Here is an 18444-nt window from a genome sequence, read left to right as displayed (position 1 = left end):
CTATATAAAAATTTTCTCATGTACATTTTACATTCCTTAAATTCCTTTTTGCCTAGCCAGTGAGTTGAAATGTGAAGTGCCTACAGCTCTCAGTTCATAGGCTTGCATATGTGCACTCATGGCAAGCTATATCATGAGGTCTCCAAGCAGCACGTGACCAATCCGTAAAACATATGTTTGCCTTTTCAACAGGGAGCACAAAGGTATCTCTGACATAGTCCTAATTACCAACTTGTATTCATCTGTCCCCTTAAAAGTCCAGAATATACCTCAGACTACATATACTATAGGCGTCCAAAGTGCAATTTAGCATAGATTCAGAAAAAAAATAATTTGCCAGTTCCCTGAATAGCTGCAGAAGCAATAGGAACAGTTGGAAGAGAAAGAACAGCTGGAAGAGAAAGCAGTTGGAAGAATAAAAATATCAGAGCCCAAGAGAAACAAAGAAGAGTAAAGGGCAGAAGTTGCCATAGCTGGATGTCCACAGTCAGTGAGGACAGAAGCTTCGAAGTTCTTGAGCACAAGGCCAGGAGGGCAGGCAGACACAAAGATACAGTGGAAAGAGTATGAGTAGGCTGTGAATGTCAAGCTCATCTCCTGGACTGCTGGGTGGTCTGAAGCCAGCTACTGACCCTCTGACCCTCAAATTGCTTCATCCAGAAGTAAAGAAAGGAGGTGTTTCCATGAACGAATGGTAACTTTTACATAACAATTAGCATCTGCGCTAGGTTCAAGTTAGAGAAAAAGAAAAAGAATGGCAAGCCAGGTGGAAGACGGGATCCAAAGATCCGAGGAGCTGTAAGGTTAATAAGCTACATTCAGGAGATTAGTGACAAGACCTAGGCCATGTCTCCAGCCTAAAGGGGTGCTGTTGGTTCTTGGGACAAAAGCATGTGAGAGCCAGATCCATGCAAGGTACGCTGGGAAGGAAGTCTCTAGGAAAGACTATGGTAGAGGTTTGGAAGAGGTAGGACAGAGAAGGACTTGGGCTCAAGGACAGAGGCATAAAGGTGACAAAAGACAGGAAGAGAAGGTACAACAGAGACAGGCGCTCACCCTCCGGGCTTCACTCTGATACTTGACAGCCTTTTTGGTATCTGCCACAGCCCGCTCCACAAAGCCCACTGACTGGTCCATGTTGCTCTCAATACGATCAATCATGGCTCCCTTTCCCCAGATGCAGCATGTGGTGGCAACAGAAACAGACAGAAGAAGGGGAGAGGAAAAGAGCAGTAGCAAACAAAATGGGCTCTCTTGTCTCGAGACAAAAGGAAAGCCTCACCTTCCGAGCCTGACTCTGATACTTCACGGCTTTTTTGGTTTCATCCCGTGCCTTCTCCACATGGTCCACGGTGTGCATGACATTTAGCTCTATGTTATCTAACATTTCACCCTGAAAAGGAGACACAGCCACACCTGTTAACCCACCCACAACAGCCCCAGCAAATGTGGTGAAGGGACTCACTAGTCTTCCATGCTAAGTCACACACAGAAACCTTAGGGCACGGCCTTCCATCGAGCAAGCTTCCCATTTTCCCAGATGACCTGTAGTCCCCAGTCCCTGTGCGGTCACTCATTCTATAAACACTGGATTACTTCCTTGAGATCAGCGCAGTTTTTCTAGAGGCTTAGTGACTGTGTAAATATACACAAAAACATTCCCTCTCTCACAGTTTTCTTTCATTTCCTTATCTTTTAAGCATATAGGGATGGACCAAAATAAGAAATCTCCTATTTTCAGAATATCCCCAGGATGCTGGCCTCTTCTTGACCATTCAAACCCAAACCAAGTTCATTCAGCCTAGAGTGAGTTTTTGCAGTACTGTAAAACAGCACCTGACACATAAAAGGTAGTCAGGAAGTATCAGGCTGGCCACAGTAGAAAGTACTTATGTTCTTCAAGAGAAATTCCCAAGTTCCTTAGGCAGTAGGTGTTGGGTTTACCCCTGCTCTCTTCCCCTCTAGACACTAGTCTATTAATAAGATTCCCAATTGTTTCCCAGCTTTTACTTCCTCTGAAGGAAGTTTGCCCACTCAGGTTACTCCCTGAGAATCTGAAGTAGGGTACGCCCCCCCCCCTCACCCAGACCTTTCACAACCCCATCTTATCACCAAAGGGCTCTCAATAAACAGAGCAAGGCACTTACCATCACTTGAAACTCAAACCAGATCCTCAGCAAGGCAATGTGGTGGGGAAAAAAGAAAAGTGGGAATAGAGGGATTGAGAAAGGGTCTCAAAGGCCAGAAAGAGGAATGGGAGAAAAAGCACCACACCAAGGGGCAGAGAACTAATTAAAATCCAGTCAACCAGTGCTGGGGCTTCGACGAGGTTCAGTGGTCTGCTCACTAAGCAGGAGTTTCCAATTCTGTCCAGATGGCTGAACAGCTGGAAGTTCCTGATGGAAGCCACACAGCACTGCGACCTCTGCATGATGTCTAACTCTATCCCAAGAACCAGGGACAAAACATCCAACAGACATGAAGACCATCTGCAAGCAATATCAAATGTCGCCCCTGAACAGGCAGGCATGCCTTGGGATGAACTGTCCAGTCCTGTGTTTCTATAAATATTCTTTCCCTAATTCTTCCTTCATGCCTACTGTTGATTCTTGGCAAAAAGTGCCAACATGCTCAGCCAAAGACAAATATAAAAACAAAACAAAACTGAAAAAACTAAGTTCTATGGTGAATTGGAGGGAAAATTTTTTCAGTAAAATAATTTGCTATCAGTAGGCTGACTGTCAAAGTTTTGTCAGCAAGACTTAACTTTTTTTAGGAAGGGTGGATCCCAGGCTGCCCCTCAGACTTGCTCTGTATTGGAAGATAACCTTTAGCTCCTGATCGGCCTGCCTCCATCTCCCAAGTGCTGAGATTATAGGTACATGGTGCTATGCCTGGTTTATGCAGATCTGGGCTAGAAGACGGCCTAGATCCAAGGCCTCATGAGAGCTGGGCAGGCATCCTGTCAACTGAACGATACATTCCCCAGCCAAAGAACCCATGTCTTTACAGGGGGAGGGGGAGGGAGGAAGGGAGAAGCAGGAGACAAAAAAAGATGTTGAGTGAACCATGTTCTTGTCATGATATAGGAAACTTCATTACTAACTAGAATCACTGTGAACCGAAGTGACAGGCAGAAATAACAAGATTGAAATGGCTTAAATGCCAACACCTGATAAGAATGTACACCTCTGCCTCAGACACTAGAATTCTATTTCCATGGTGAAAATTCCCTATTCCCTGCCTCACTGAACCTCCAAAATATCATTTTTGGTTCTCAAGGTAAGGTGTGCTTTTCCCCCTGCCAGCTACCTGATTCTCCACCAGCATGGCGATGTCCATAAACATGTCATGGAGCTCCTTGATGCTGCTCTCCAGCCTCACGATATCCTTGTGCCGACCCTCAATCTCACTGAGGGCTTGCTTGGAAATCTGCGAGTCGATGATCTACAACAGGCCCCATAGAGACAGGCCATCAGCGGCACTAGTAACAGACTGCCCCTGCAGAGCCCTCCCACCCCACATAAGCTCCGCCCCTGCTCAGCCGCAACTTCAGTGAAGCCAAGGCCATGAATCTCCCCCATGACCCTCGCTGTCCATGGTGCTCTGGTCACTCACCCCGGAAGTGAAGATGGAAGGGTTACCACTCTCCAACATCTCTTCCAGCTCCTCATCTGTTGTCTTCTTGCCAGCTTGGTAACAAAAGAAATAAACATCGAGTAGAAGACCAAAGCACAACTCCATCTGAAACTCCCTCCCAAACAAGCGCTGTCTCCAACAACCTACTGACTCTTCTGATTCCTCTCCCAAGTCAACCCTTCCTTAACATTATCAGCAGCCAACCCCCACCCTAAGCACGTACCCCATTACTTCTCAGCTCAGACTGCTTATTAGCCCCAACCACCATACCTCAGAGCCCAAGGCCCTCATGACAGGGCACAATTTGTGGGCAGCCCTCTCTCCACTTTACACTGCAGCTTCAAACACACCCTTCGTCCAACCCTGGACAAGCTGCCACTCCTAGACAAACACATCTGCTTTTTCTTGATAATATCTTTGCTCACACAGCTTTCCCCACTTGAAGCCATTTTCCTTGTGAGGCCTACCCTTCCACATCACTAAATTCCTAAACAATGTAACTTTATTAATTTTTTAATTCCTCACAGCAACTAGCACTACACATTTGTGTCATAAAATGTACTTTTCCATTTAGCAGCAAGACGATGCAATGAGTTCTCAGGAGAGCGGCTCTTTAGTGGGTGTCCCCTGCAGGCATAAGTATTGGATCCCATAAGAATAAAATTCCTTGGCTCAACAAATGGAACACCTTCCAACCTAGGATACCATATGGCAGATATACCAATGCCATAGCATCTGCCCTGGGTTTGAGCACCAAATAGAATGCAGAAGGCACAAGCAGCAGGATCACTGTTGCTTCTCCCAGGACTTGGGATGAACAACCACATAGCAAGAAAAGATAGGGATAGACACTGGCCCATCTTCAAACACATACTAATTTCAAGCTGCCGCTGGATGCGCCCTTTGCTTCGCTCACGGAAGTCCACCTGAGCCTCGTTGTATTTTGTCATCACCTCCACAAACTTCCGGGAGAGGACAGAATGCTACAGAAACAAAGTCAGTGAGCGGACCCCAGGAGATGATGGACAACTCTGCCCCACCCCAGCACAGGCTAGTCTGCAGCAGCCTGGGCTTGAAACCCAAAGACAAAATGGCAAACCCAGTGTTGCTCTCCTAGTTGGGAACTAGTTTGGGAAGAGTCCACTGCCACTTTCAATGTAGCCTCCACTACCCGTTTCCCCCTTTACTGAACTCACATCGTAACTGTTAGTCAAAAGGAGAAATCACTGAGAACCTGGGAGCCCAGCAGCAATGCCCCACCAGAGCCCTGGCTGATGTCACCCACCCTTCCCACATGTAAAAGACCCTGCAGTTCTTACCCCAGCTGATAATCTCAACATTTTTCTCTCAACAGACCTTCATAATAATCTTAATTCCTTGCCCACCTCACAGCATCAAAGCTCTACTGATGCCTTTTTTTTTAAACAAACGCACTACTTCCTCGTAAATTCAGATGAAATCATTGCAAAACATAGTAAGAGCCTCCCAGCCTCTTGCCTCTTCCCCACTCACATCCAAAAGGCTATTAAACCCCCCTAGCATGCTGTGTGGCCTGAAAAAAAGGACTGTCAGCTACTGAATCTGATCCAAATTCCCTAAACTAGTAAAGACCTTTGGAGGGTGACACTGCTTTCTCTGCTGGAAGGTCAGCATCTGCTACCCAGCAACAAACTCTTCTCTCAAGACAGGCTATTCCTGCTATAGCTGTCCTATACTCAACCCTCTGCCACCGCCACCATCTTCCCTGCCAGTTCCACCACGCCTCTGCTGCTGCCAACACGCACGTGTACAAACATACTCATCCCCGATCCTATTTCTTATTCCTCTCAAAAAAAGGAAACTCCGCCTCCTGAGCCTGTCTACAGAGGCACTCTTGCTTCCCCGAGGCCCAGTCTTCCCTAGCTACCCACAGTTCTCCATGAGATCTTTCAGTGACGAGTGAGCATGCACTCAGTTATGTCTTCTTCCATTGTTCTCCTGACCACTTAAACACCCTATCAAGCGCCTCCGTTTTTTTTCCTGTATGGTTTTTACTTTTTAGTGTTCTCACACTGTAGCTCAGGCAGGGCAGCCTTGTAGTCTTGACAGTCCTCCTGCCTCAGCCTCCCAAGTGTCGGGTTATGCTTTGTGTCAGTTCTCATAGAACAAGGACCGTGTTTCAATGGCTCCGAAGTGAACAACTACTAACAATAGTCTTCAGAAGAAAGACATCAGTTTCTCTGCCTATAAAACAAGGAGGCGCTGAGGCTGAGCTCTGAAGAATCTAGGGAAGTAATTTAAGTGCCTTCTTCTGAGTGTGAGAGAAGGCCAAAAGGGAACAATGGGCCCTGAGCACTGCTTCCACCTGGATGCTTCCCTTTCCCCAGTTCCTCAAACTGAGTTCCAAAACAACAGAATCACACCACTTTTTAATGCACAATAGCAAAAAATAATTAAAAGAGTGGCAAAAAAAATGACAGCTAAACCAGAAACAAAGTTACCTGGGACTTTCGGATCCTGAGGTCTGCTGAGGACCGGACATCATCTTCTTCAATATGCTTCTCCATACCTGGAGTGAGAGAGTTATCCTAGCAACACATCCATCCTTCCTCCCGCACAGCATCCTATCCATGCAGATCCCTTACCCATCCTCACACAGAGGGGCCATGAAGGTGGTCAACAGGGAGGTACGACTGCAAAGACCTAACATCTACTCCATGAGCTGGACACTTGCTCTCATCCGCCTGTGATTACCAAGTCTCTGCAACACAACTAACCGTGCAGTTCAGGCCATCAAGGGACTGAGGCGCTCACCCTTACCCAGCCATGGACTAGCAGCTTAACATGGGGAAAACCTTGTAACCGCCTTCAGCCACCTGTCCTCTTGTAAATAAAATGGAAAAGGTAGCAACACAAACTGAGCACCCTCTAGGTGAAATGCTTAGAACCAGGAGCGTCTCAGATTGTATCTAAATGTGGAATATTTGCATAGACAGAGCAGAGAGGACGTATTTGTGCTTCACAGACACCTTAGAGCTTGGAGATAATTTTGCACTATCTTTCTAGTGCACTTGGGAGGTTAGGTGTGAAATTTCTACTTATGGTGTCATGTGAATGCTCAAAAACATTTCAGATTTTGGAATATTTTTAATTTGGAAATTTTAGATTCAGGACACTCAACCTGAACCTCTTTAAAATACCAATGCAAAATTGAAATAGACTGTTTAGCACAGAGACAACCATATTATCACTATTTTCAGAAGCTGTCTTCCTTTCCATACCCATTAAAATAACTGTTGTAATTTACTGGATGGAAAAAAATAATACTACTTTCCTCTCTGACCAAAAATACATACTCAACAAGTACTTTGAATGGGAACACAGATTTCAGCTGTGGAAATAAGCAAGTATTTGGGGTTTCCTGGAGGATTGGGTCTATGATAGTGGCTTTACTGAGCTGCGCTCCAAAACCAGGGCAGGAGGCAGGAATGAGAAGGTACGCAGTAAGAAGTGTCTGCCGGCTGAACGACAGACCTGTAAGTCTCTGCAGTTACCTCTCAAAGGCACATGGTGCTGGGGAACCGGTAAGAAAGAATGGAAGGACTAAGCTAAAATAATAAAATGATACAGTGGAAAGCAGAAATATTTTGTTTTTGTTTGGGCTGGGTTTTTGTTTTATGTTTTGTTTTGTTGTTGTTTTGTTTTGCTTTTAAAGACAGGGTTTCTCTGTGTAACAACCCTGGTTGTCCTGGAACTCATTCTGTAGCCCAGGCTGGCCTCAAACTCACAGAGATGCGCCTGCCTCTGCCTCCTGAGTGCTGGGATTAACGACACACACCACCACCGCTGTAGCTTGGAAAGCTCATCTTAACTCCCACTTCCTAACTTCAACTACAGTGAGAATTCAAGAGGCAATAAATATCTAAGGATATAGTAAGTCAGTCCAGGAACAGTCCAAGCCTCCAGTAAGAATGGCACAAGTGATGTCACCCCCATTGAGATGACTGACAGATGAGAAGTGAGCCCTGAGAAGCTGCATCTGGATGTGGTGGAGACTGGCTTATTCCTGTGTTCCCTTCTTACTCTTCAGCTTGTTCCGGACATTGTTGGCCCTCTTCTTGATCTCAGTTGTGAGCTGTTCAAGGTCATCTTTGGTTTCTGGAGAAACAGAAGAGGTAGACTCGGTTAGAAAAGAGGACGCACTGCTCTGTGAGTTACAAAAATCAACAGCAAGGCAGAAGTTTTCTCAGACACCTGCTGGCACCATGATCTCATTGTGCTTTCCAGAATCCACCACACAGTCACAGGAAGATGGTTTTGTTTTTTCTTTTTTTCTTTTTCTTCTTAAAGCACTTTCAGACTAAGGGAAGGCACAGTGGTAGATCACATGCTAGCATGCACCAAGCCCTGGGTTCAATCCCTCACATCCAAAATAAATTACTAATTAACTAAATCAAAAGGCATTTTCCACGCATCCCCACCCCAGACCTAAAGAACCAAATACCCCAGGGTTAGAGCTTAGGATCTGCTTTATTTAATAAGCCTCCCCAATCCAAGTCACGCTTTTAGAGGAGTCAACTTGCTTGCCATGTGTGCTCAATCTCAGGCGACAGGAGAGGAGTCTATGGAAGTTCTGGGGAAAAGAAATTTCACCCAAAGCCCACCAACTTTAATGAGGCAAGTATTTCTGATGTATCTACTACATGCCCAGAGCTGACCCAACTGATGCATGGAGCACCATACTCTGGTGGGCTTATGGAACAAATTAAACAAGAGCTATAACCCTTCATTCCAGAACCATCATTCAGTTCCATTCATACCTGGAACTGAGAAACTAAGGGATCAAGGAAAAGCTACAGGTTCCACTTTCAAGGGGCTAAGCCTGGCAGGAGATGAATAGGGAGTTCATCAGAAGTCTTGATATGTAGCACAAGGTATAGTTTAAGTTCTGAGCAAGATGTGCATGGGATGGTTATGGAGAATCCCTAGCACAGCCTCAGGGATCGAGAAGAGCCCCCTAAAAGGCAGACAGGAGAACTGTGTCTCAACAACAACAGAAAAATAAAAAAATAAAATAATAAAAAATAAAAATAAAAAAACTACAGGTTAGTAAATGGTAAAAGAGTTAGTTAGTTAGTTAAAAAAATTATAGGTTAACTATGTAGCCAAGGGGATTAAGAGCAGGAATCCCAAGGAGAAAGCATGATATATAAAGAACATGAGGGAAGAACGAACAGTCAGAGGTTAGCATGAGGGAAGTACCAGCAGGATGGAGCAGGGGTGGCAGGAGAAAGGTGGAGAGGAAGGTGGGAACATGAGGAGACAATCCCCATATGCTCAGGAACTGGAGAACCACTGAGCAAAGTAAGGCAGGGAACAGGAGCAGAGAGTCCGCTTTTCTTAGGAACATAAAAGACAGTACTAAACTGTATTCTGCAAATATAAAACACCCAAGGGAACAAAAGGCTGCCTCAACAGCAGAAACAAATGCAAGGAAGAGACAGAAGGGACTTCGCCAACTCTCAGTTAAAAGAAAGAATGCAAGCCAAGTCACAGAGCTGGGACAGGGCTTGGGGTATAAGAGGAGCATTACCAGTCATGAGCGGTTTGACCCGGGAAGTTAAGGAGTTTGAATGGTTCAAGTGGGACTATGGAGAGAAGACCTGGTGGAGGCTGGGAACGAGAGCTCGGGGAGAGAGAAGAGAGGTGATCTGTGATGTGATATGTACATTAGCACAAGGGGATGTATCCACCCCCTTGCTGTTTCCAGAAGGGAGGAGAGCAGGCCTGTCTCAGCCCCAGTGCAAAGGGTCAGTACAGGGTGACTCCACTCAGTCAACACTCACTTGGCTCTGGAATCGGTGCAGATAGAATGACACTGTAGAGTTTCTTAGCTTCCTCCACACTCTCCGAGATCTTGTCAATGTTGAGTCGAGTTTCCTCAATCTACAATCAGAAAGACAACAGAGGAAAGAGTCCACACCTGAGAATAACGCTTAGCAGCGCTTCCTGCTTCAAGCTGTCCATCTTCTGCGTTTGTGGAAGAGGATGAAAAAAATGGCCCAGGAAGTGCCATGCCCACTGTCGAGGAAATTGGTCTATAAAAAACTGTCATTACAATCCACACTGCTCCTCCCTGGGAGGAAAGTAATCACTCACCTCGAATAGCAAGGTTCAGATCAGAGTCAAGAAGGTCAGGGAACCCATGGAGAATAACCAGGAGAGACAACTGTTGATGTGGGATTCCCCTCTGAATGCTGTGACTATGTTTCATTACCATTGGTTAATAAAGAAACTCCTTTAGTCTATGGCAGGACAGAATATAGTAAGACAGGAAGTCCAAACAGAGATAGAGGGAGAAAAAAGGCAGAGTCAGGCAGATGCCATGTAGCTGCTGAAGGAGAAAGATACCATAATCTTACCGCTATACCACAAGCCAATGAGTTAATTTAAGATGTAAGAGCTAGCTAGAAATATGCCTGAGCCATCAGTCAAATTAATTAATATAGTTTTGTGTGACTATTCGGGTCTGGGTGGCCAGGAAACAAAAAAGCAGTTCCTGTTTACAGATTTCCAATAGTTTATAGTTTTGTGATAAAGCACTATCAGCAACAGTACACATCAGCTCCATTCACAGGCACAGCTGTCTGCACACCATGGCCCCTGAAACAGATGTATATAGGGGGCAGCAGATGCAGAAGAAACCTCAGCACCCACTGTGCCTCTCTGCCTTATCCCAAAGTGAAAGGAACATCAGCACTGCAACAATTAACCAACAGGAAATTGACCACAACTCCTTATCCGGAGCTTTTTATACAGTGAATAGAAGCATTGCTGATGAAATAAGCCAACCCAAAAGCAGGCTTTTCAAATCACCACTAAATTTGAGGCTAATGCATCCCTTGTGCCTTTTTACTATCTGTTGGTTCTCAGACTATTTACCAATCATCTGTCAGCAATATGAAACCCTCGATAATACAACTTTAAAAATTAGTATCAGATAGCACAAGTCCAGGGTTCAGCTCCACCTCTTAGCATTTTATGACCTTGAACAAGCTTACAGCACATCAAGTACATAATGACATAATGAATGTTAGATGATAACAATAAATACCAACAGCAATAACAACTGCTCGTTGATTATACGCCAGGCACCAGGCTGCCCTTTAAAAGTGTGTCTCATTGAATCCTACAGCAATCTTAATGTAGTCACTCACAAAAATCTAAGAACATCAAGTCACCTACTCCTGATGGTAGGTGCTGCCAATTAGAATCACCACATGATATTAACCACAGTCATCTCACTGTAAGGAACAAGTTGCATTTGTCTGCTTCCATTTCCACGCATAAATGTGTGTTATGCGTACTTGCGTTTGCAAGAGTATGAACACATATGGGTGCAAATGCATGTGGAGGCCTGAGGTATATGTTGGGAATCATCCTCAATCCCTATGACACCTTATTCATCGAGGCAGGGTCATTCAATCAAACCCAGCATCCATGGACATGGCTGCTTACTCTAGGGATCCCTATCTCTGTCTTCCGAGGCTTAGAATTACAGGTGGATAGCACGCCTACGTGGCATTTGCATGGGTCCTGGGAATCTGAGCTGTGGTCTTCAGACTTGCATGGCAAGCACCTTAACCACTGAGCCATTTCACCGAGCAAGTGGTAGTTATTTTGAAGGCATCAAAGGCCTCTTCTCCTGAACCTAATTCTCCAATGGAATTGAAATGACAGAAAACAGAAAGTCCCGGCAGACTGTGGCTAGGTGAGTTGAAAGGCAAAGTGAGATGTTTTCTTCTGCTGCTTAAGAACTAGTCTTTGCCTCTCCTAAACTCCTAGTCCCTAAAGGGTTTTTATCATGACTTAGTTTTTCAGCTTCCTTTTATGGAAGTATAAAAAGTATGATCTCAGAAATTGACTGACCAATAAAAACAAGTTTTCTAAGAAAATATTCTCAAATCAACTAAGCCGAAACACTAATCTTCCCTAATCAGAATGTCAATCATAAAAAAAACAAACATGGTGGATAAAGGAAATACACTGTGGGTAGGATATAAATTAGTACAGCCACTATGGAAAACAGTATGGCAGTCCCTCGAAAAGCTAAAATCAGAACTGGTTTACGACCCTGCTGCACCACTCCCGCAAATACACATGGAGGAAATGATGTCAGCACGCAGTAGAGACAGCTCACACCCATGATGACTGTGGCAACAGTCACAGTTACCGAGACAGAAAATGAGCCCAAATACTTGCCAACTGATGAACAGATTCTTAAAATGTATGTATAGCAGAATATTGAGTCATAAAGAATAAAATACTGTCATTTATAGGAAAATTGATGGAACTAGGGGTCATCATGTTAAGTGAAAAAAAATCATATTAAAGTAGTCTCAGAGAGTCAACTAGGTATGTTTTCTTTCATACAGAATTTATACACACACACATAAATACACACACAGAAGAGATGAAGGTAGATGAAGCACTACTAGGAACTTAGAAGAAGGACCAAGTAGAAAAGGAAGGGCATAGTAGGGAAGGTGGCTTCAAACAGAGTACAGTATACAGATACATGTTATATAAATCTGCTAGTCTATATACTATATACATTTTACTGTAGCTCAAGCAAGAAAGGGCAAAGTGCAGGAAAGGAAATGGGACAGAGAGGTCAAAAAGTAAATCACCAAGTGACCAGCTTCACTCCTGGAAGAGCCTAGAAATCAGAATCTACCAGTTTGCCTACTTCCCTCTCATACAAATGCCCTACTGAAGGAGTTAAGAAGTTCTCAGCCTGCGGCTTTGACCTCATGCCTAGATTTCTAAATTATAATCACTTTGAAAGTGACAAAACTCAAGTCCAAGCAGCAAATTCCTGTGCTTCAAGATTGGTCCTCCTGTAGCTCCTACTGCTCCATCCACACACACCCTCCTAGCCAGCTCTAGAGAACTTGGCCTCTTCTGTAAGTACGACTCAGATGCTTCAAATGCCAACGCTGTGTTTCTCATCTCAGACTAACAGAAAAGACCTCACGATGCCAAATTTGCAGGGTCACTCTCTAAATGTCTGTTTGATGAATGTATGAATACAAGTAGCGTAAAGAAATAAACATGCTTGAGGTTGTGGGGAAAGTTTCAGTTGGTAAAGTGTTTGCCTTGTAAACTTAAGAAGCTGAGTTCAGTTCCCCAGAACTCAGATAAGAACCCAAGGTATAGAGAGAGGCATGTCTGTAATCCTAGCACTGGGAAGGCACAGACAGGTAGATGCCAGGTTAGCCTAACTGGTGAGATCTATGCCAATGAAAGACAATTTCTCAAAAGAGGTGGATATTTCTGAGGCTCACCCTGAGGTCATCCTCCAGTCTCCACACACAGATGCACAAACGTGCACAAGCATATACGAGAGAGAGAGAGAGAGAGAGAGAGAGAGAGAGAGAGAGAGAGAGAAATATGCTTTGTATCCCCAGCAAAATAGTCTCATTTTCTAAGTGCACCTATAATGAACTGAATGCCGTGCCCCCACAAATTCATACATTGATTATTTATTTATTTTTGTTGTTGTTGCTGCTGTTGTTTTGCTTCTTGTTTTTGGTTTTTCAAGGCAGGGTTTCTCTGTAGCTTTGGTGCCTGTCCTGGAACTAGCTTTTGTAGGCCAGGCTGGCCTTGAACTCACAGAAATCCACCTGCCTCTCCCTCCCAAGTGTTGGGATTAAAGGTGTGTGCTACCACCACCCAGCCAAACATTGATTCTTAATGTAAAGGAATTTAAATGTGGGGCTTTTGTGGGTTACTAGGTCATGAAGATGGATTCCTCATGAGTGGGATTAGCTGTCTTTGTCTATTTCCACTTTGTGGGACCACAGGAAGCTGAAATACTCTGCAGTTTAGAAGAAGGACCCCAACATAATCCAATAATGCTAGAACCCTGAACACAAACTTTTAGGCTCAAGAACCAAGCAAGAAAGTTTCTATTATCTACAGGCCATCCAAACTATGTACTTTGTGATAGCAGCCCAAACTAAGGAAGACTCCCCAAAAGAAAGCTTTAATGATACATTTTCCACTCAACCTTACTAATAAAAGCTCCACGTCAGGTCTGTGAAAGGTAAACACCGAGAGAGCCTAGAAAGCAAGATTCTTCACTACGGGACTTCTTGGAGCCTTTAGGAAGATATGTGCACTCTAAATATCTGAGAGACGGACAGCAAAATGGCTCAGTGGGTAAAGAGACTTCCCGTCACCCAGGTTAGATTCCTCGGGCCCCTGTGGCCAGAAAGAACCAACTCCCTGAAGTCAAGTCATCCTCTGGCCTATACATGTACAGAGGCATATATATATATATATATATATATATATATATATATATATATATATATATACACACACACACACACACACACACACACACAAAATAAATGTAAGTAAATTAAGAAAACAGCAGTATCTTTAAACAAATACATTTCTGACAGAAAAAAAGAAAATTTCTCAAATACATGATCACAGAGGTTTATGGCTTCTTACATTGCCATCCAGAATGAGTACTCTTATTGACCAAACAGCCACGCCCAACTCCTGCCCTGCTGCTTAGTAACCCAACCAATATCACCCTATGGGAATCATTGTATAACTGATCCCACTTTACAGATAAGGAAAACAGGCCTGGCAGGCTAAATCAATAGCTGGTCAGAAGTGAACGGAGATCTGAACCTAAGGATTCTCAGTTCCGAAGCCAGCATTTCTGGTCTTGATACACTCCTGCCCCCCCCCCCACCATGCTTCTACTACTCCATATTGCTGTAATTCAACCCTGTAAGGCCCTCTTCATGCCCAAAGTACACATGAATCTGTAGGCACATGTGACTTTACAAACACAAGCCAGTAGCATCTTGTTCTCTCTATCACCACTAGAATTAAGACATTTAGGAAAATTATAAGAAACAACAAATTTCACCAATATGAATCAAAGGCCTAAAGAAGCAATAATTTGGTTTTACTCCTAGCTGTGGCCCTAAGGTTGACAATGTATTTATATAATTTTAAATAAGAAAAGACATCATTAAAATGTTGTCATGCTTCTTGCCAGCCCCATAATGGCTCCCCCAATCAAAATATCTCTTTCCTTGTTCTCATCCCTCTCCATCCTCGATCTCGACTATCCCATTCCCTCAAGTTCTCCTCCCTCCCCTTCTCCCCTCCTCTTCCTCTTCTGCCCTCCCTTCTCCCCATACCCCCAGGCTTCTAATTTTGTCAGGGGGTCATTTCTATTTCCCCTTTTCAGGTGGATAAATATATGTTTTCCTTAGGGTTCACCTTATAACTTAGCTTCTCTAGGGTCATGAACTATAGGCTTATTATCCTTTGCTTTACAGCTAGTATCCACTTACGAGTGAGTACATACTATGTTCATCTTTCTGGGTCTGGGTTACCTCACTCAGGATGGATTTTTTTTTCTACCTCCATCTATTTGTATGCAAATTTCAAGACGTCACTGTTTTTTACTACTGAGTAGTACTCCATTGTGTAAATGTACCACATTTTCTTTATCCATTCTTCAGGTGAGGGGCATCTAGGTTGCTTCCAAGTTCTTGCTGTAACAAATAATGCTGTTATAAACATAGTTGTACAAATGTCCTTGTAGTATGAGGAAGCCATTATGGGGCTAGCAAGAAATCTGACACTAGAGAAATTCCCAGGTATCCACAAGGATGACCCCAGCTAAGACCTTAAGAAATAGAGCAAAGGGTGCCTGAACTGGCCTTGCCCTGTAGTCAGATTGATGAATATCATAAATGTCACCTTAGAACCTTCATCCAGCAACTGATGGAAGCAGAGGCAGAGACCTGCAATGGAGCACTGGGCTGAGTTCCTGAAGTCCAGTTGAAGAGTGGGAGGAATGAGAATATGAGCAAAGAGGTCAAGACCATGATGGGTTCACCCACTGAAACAGTTTATCTGAGCTAATGAGAGCTCACCAACTCTAGCCAGACAGGAAAGGAACCAGCATGGGACCAAACTAGACCCTCTAAATGTGGGTGACAGTCATATGGCCGGGACAGACTGTGGGGCCATTGCAGTGGCACCAGGATTTATCCCTACTGCTTGTACTGGCGTTTTGGGAACTCATTCTATTTGGATGGATTCCTTGCTCAGCCTAGATATAGTAGAGAGGGTCTTGGACCTTCCCCAAAGCAATGTGCTTACCCATTCTGAGGAGTGGATTGGATGGAGGAGGGGGGTGGGAATGGGAGGAGGGAAGGGAGTGGAAACTGGTATTGGTATGTAAAATGAAAAAAAGATTGCTTTCCTTTTTAAAAAATATAAAAAAAAAACTTTAAAAAAAAGTCATGTACTTAAGACTTCTCAAGTCTATCTTCAATTATATATAATTTACCCTCTGCTTACCTTTTAAAAATTGTTTAGTTATTTATTTTATTTTATGTGTATGAGCATTTTGTCTGCATGTATATGATGTGTACAAGGTGCAAGCCTGGTGCCCACAGGGGCAGAAAGAAGGCACGGGATTCCTGGCATTGGAATTACAGATGGTGTGAGTCACCACGTGGGTGCCGGGAATCAACCCTGGCTCCTCTAGAGCAGTGGTTCTCAACCTTCCTAATGCTGTGACCTTTAATACAGTTGCTCACGCTGTGGCGACTCCCAACCATAACATTATTTTCCTTGCCACTTTATAACTGTAATTTTGCTACTGTGATGAATCACCATGTAAATACCTGTGTTTCCCACTGGTCTTAGGTGACCCCCGTGAAAGGGTGGTTCAGCCTGGGGTCCTGACCCCCAGAGTCAGAACTGCTGCTCTTGAAGTACAGCAAGTAGTCTTAACCACTGAGCCATCTCTCCAGCCTCTGTCTCCTGACTTCCTTAGTAAGATGTAAAGTCTAGATACTCCCAAGAATTGAAAACAGAATCTCCCTGGAACAATTCTGCCTGCCCATCTGTTCCCTTGCCAGCACTGAAAGATCTGAGGTTTCTTTATTCTTACTGAGGAAACTGTGTTTCCTTGTAGACATTCAGGAAAAAAACCACAGGAAGGCTGCCCACCTCAGAAAAGAACTCATCCATGAAGGCTGTATTGTCGATAGCGATCTCAACGTCCTCAGTGTCGTCATCCTGTGTCAGCTGCTTCTGTAAGAGACCAGAGCAGGCCAGAGTGAGAAGAAAGACACAACCAACAGCCACTGTTATTGACAGAGTTATATTTAAGCATACATACACACATAGACAAGATACATAGATAGGTGATAGACGCATGCATGCCTATGCATCTCTCTATATATAATTATATCATATATAATTTTCTTTAAAATGAATAAAAATTTAATTTGTCTGTAATTAAATCCAAACTCTACCACCTCTTGACTTTGTACAAAGTAGGAAGGAAGGGACAAGCAAGTTACTACTCAGCTTGTTGAGCCTGGGGTTCCTTAACTGTCAAAAACTAATAGCACTACTTTATAAAATTAGCTAAGAAATAAGTGAGATTATCTGGGCCATAGTACCTTTAAACCTACCCAGTACTGAGGAGGCAGAGGCAGATGGATCTCTGAGTTTGAGGTCAGCCTGGTCTACAAAGCAGTTGGGTAACATCACAGATACAAAGAGGAACCCCATCTGCCAAAAAATCATAATAAACAAATGAGATAATGAACACATAACATCTGCACAGGATCTAGTATGCTATATACTCAACATTAGGGCCTTGGTTGTTCATTTGTCTTGTTTTGCTTTATTTTATACTGGGGGAGGGGGGGTGTCAAAACCTAGGACTTCACAGGAACTAGGAAGCCGGGCGGTGGTGGCGCACGCCTATAATCCCAGCACTCGGGAGGCAGAGGCAGGTGGATCTCTGTGAGTTCGAGGCCAGCCTGGTCTACAAGAGCTAGTTCCAGGACAGGCTCCAAAACCACAGGGAAACCCTGTCTCGAAAAACCAAAAAAAAAAAAAAAAAAAAAAAAAAAAAGGAACTAGGAAAGTGCTCTGTCACTAAACTCCACAGCCAGACCAACCTTGTTGCTACTAATGGTAGGATTTCAGTAATTTACTCTATCTGTAGAACCTAAAACTAAGAAAGGTTTAGTAGCAGGCAGATTCTAACCCTACAAAAGCTGTTTAAACAAGTTCCAAGCAGTTCCTTCAAAGCCTGAGCTGCTGAGCCTCACAGCTGGAGTAAAGATGTTCCTGTGTTTAGAAACCACCTACTGCAAAGAAGAGCGTGCTGTTCCCTATCCGGGAAGGAAGTTCTTCCCCAGGTGCAAACCTTCTCAACCTCATTTGCCTTCCTCCTCAGAATTACAAAAGGGCTAAGTAGAAGTGACTCCATTCTCACCCAGCAACAAAAGCCTGCTCTGTTTCCACATTCCTCCTGACTGCTCTCTCCCAGACCAGGGCTATACAGGGACTGCTGGCTTCTAAGCACTCAGAACACTGACCTTTGAGAGTGGAGCTGGGGCAGAGGAGCCCCTACACTGGCTTCATCATGCCCTTCAACAGCATTCAGCCTTCTACACCACCCTCAACGGTTGGAAACTCCACCAGCAAAGGAAAGGGCCAGGCCCACATTACCTGTCACCGCCCCCACAAATCTGAACAATTTCCACAGAAATTTGTGGCCCTGGGAAATCTCTCCAAGGGTCTTCCCAGCAGCTGATTTTCTGTCTGCTCTGAGACAGTCAGCTCCCAAACTCAATAGCTACCTTCAAGAGAGGGGCTGAATCTGAGGGTCCTCCTACTCAGTCCACCGCTATCTCCTAAAAAACTCAACTGATTACATCCTCCTGACACCCAAGATCATATAATGACAGCTTA

General features: G+C 44.1%; 1 protein-coding gene across 4 annotated transcripts in view; it reads right to left on the bottom strand.

Moving 5' to 3' along the window:
- Positions 1-18444, bottom strand: part of Stx3 (syntaxin 3) — a 40291-nt gene that overhangs the window by 6457 nt on the left and 15390 nt on the right. For 2 of the 4 annotated variants that reach the window (XR_005975121.1, XM_041661000.1), the window contains exons 2-9: positions 16681-16764; positions 9465-9564; positions 7702-7776; positions 6120-6187; positions 4514-4622; positions 3619-3692; positions 3313-3447; positions 1283-1393 (exon numbers count right to left, since the gene is read on the bottom strand). Coding sequence is in view for 1 of the 4 variants with exons in the window: in XM_041661000.1 (XP_041516934.1) it covers positions 1283-1393; positions 3313-3447; positions 3619-3692; positions 4514-4622; positions 6120-6187; positions 7702-7776; positions 9465-9564; positions 16681-16764 (756 nt within the window). In the remaining 3 variants the exon portion in view is untranslated. Of the gene's footprint in view, positions 1-1056; positions 1168-1282; positions 1394-3312; positions 3448-3618; positions 3693-4513; positions 4623-6119; positions 6188-7701; positions 7777-9464; positions 9565-16680; positions 16765-18444 lie in introns of all 4 variants that reach the window. The other 2 variants (XR_005975122.1, XR_005975123.1) reach the window with 2 other exon arrangements.

This window comes from Microtus oregoni, unplaced genomic scaffold, assembly GCF_018167655.1.
Source record: "Microtus oregoni isolate MIOR12 unplaced genomic scaffold, Mior012 000012F_ref0000307, whole genome shotgun sequence".
NCBI lineage: Eukaryota > Metazoa > Chordata > Mammalia > Rodentia > Cricetidae > Microtus > Microtus oregoni.
Note: the sequence above shows the minus strand (reverse complement) of the source record. Positions and strands in the feature narration are given on the sequence as shown.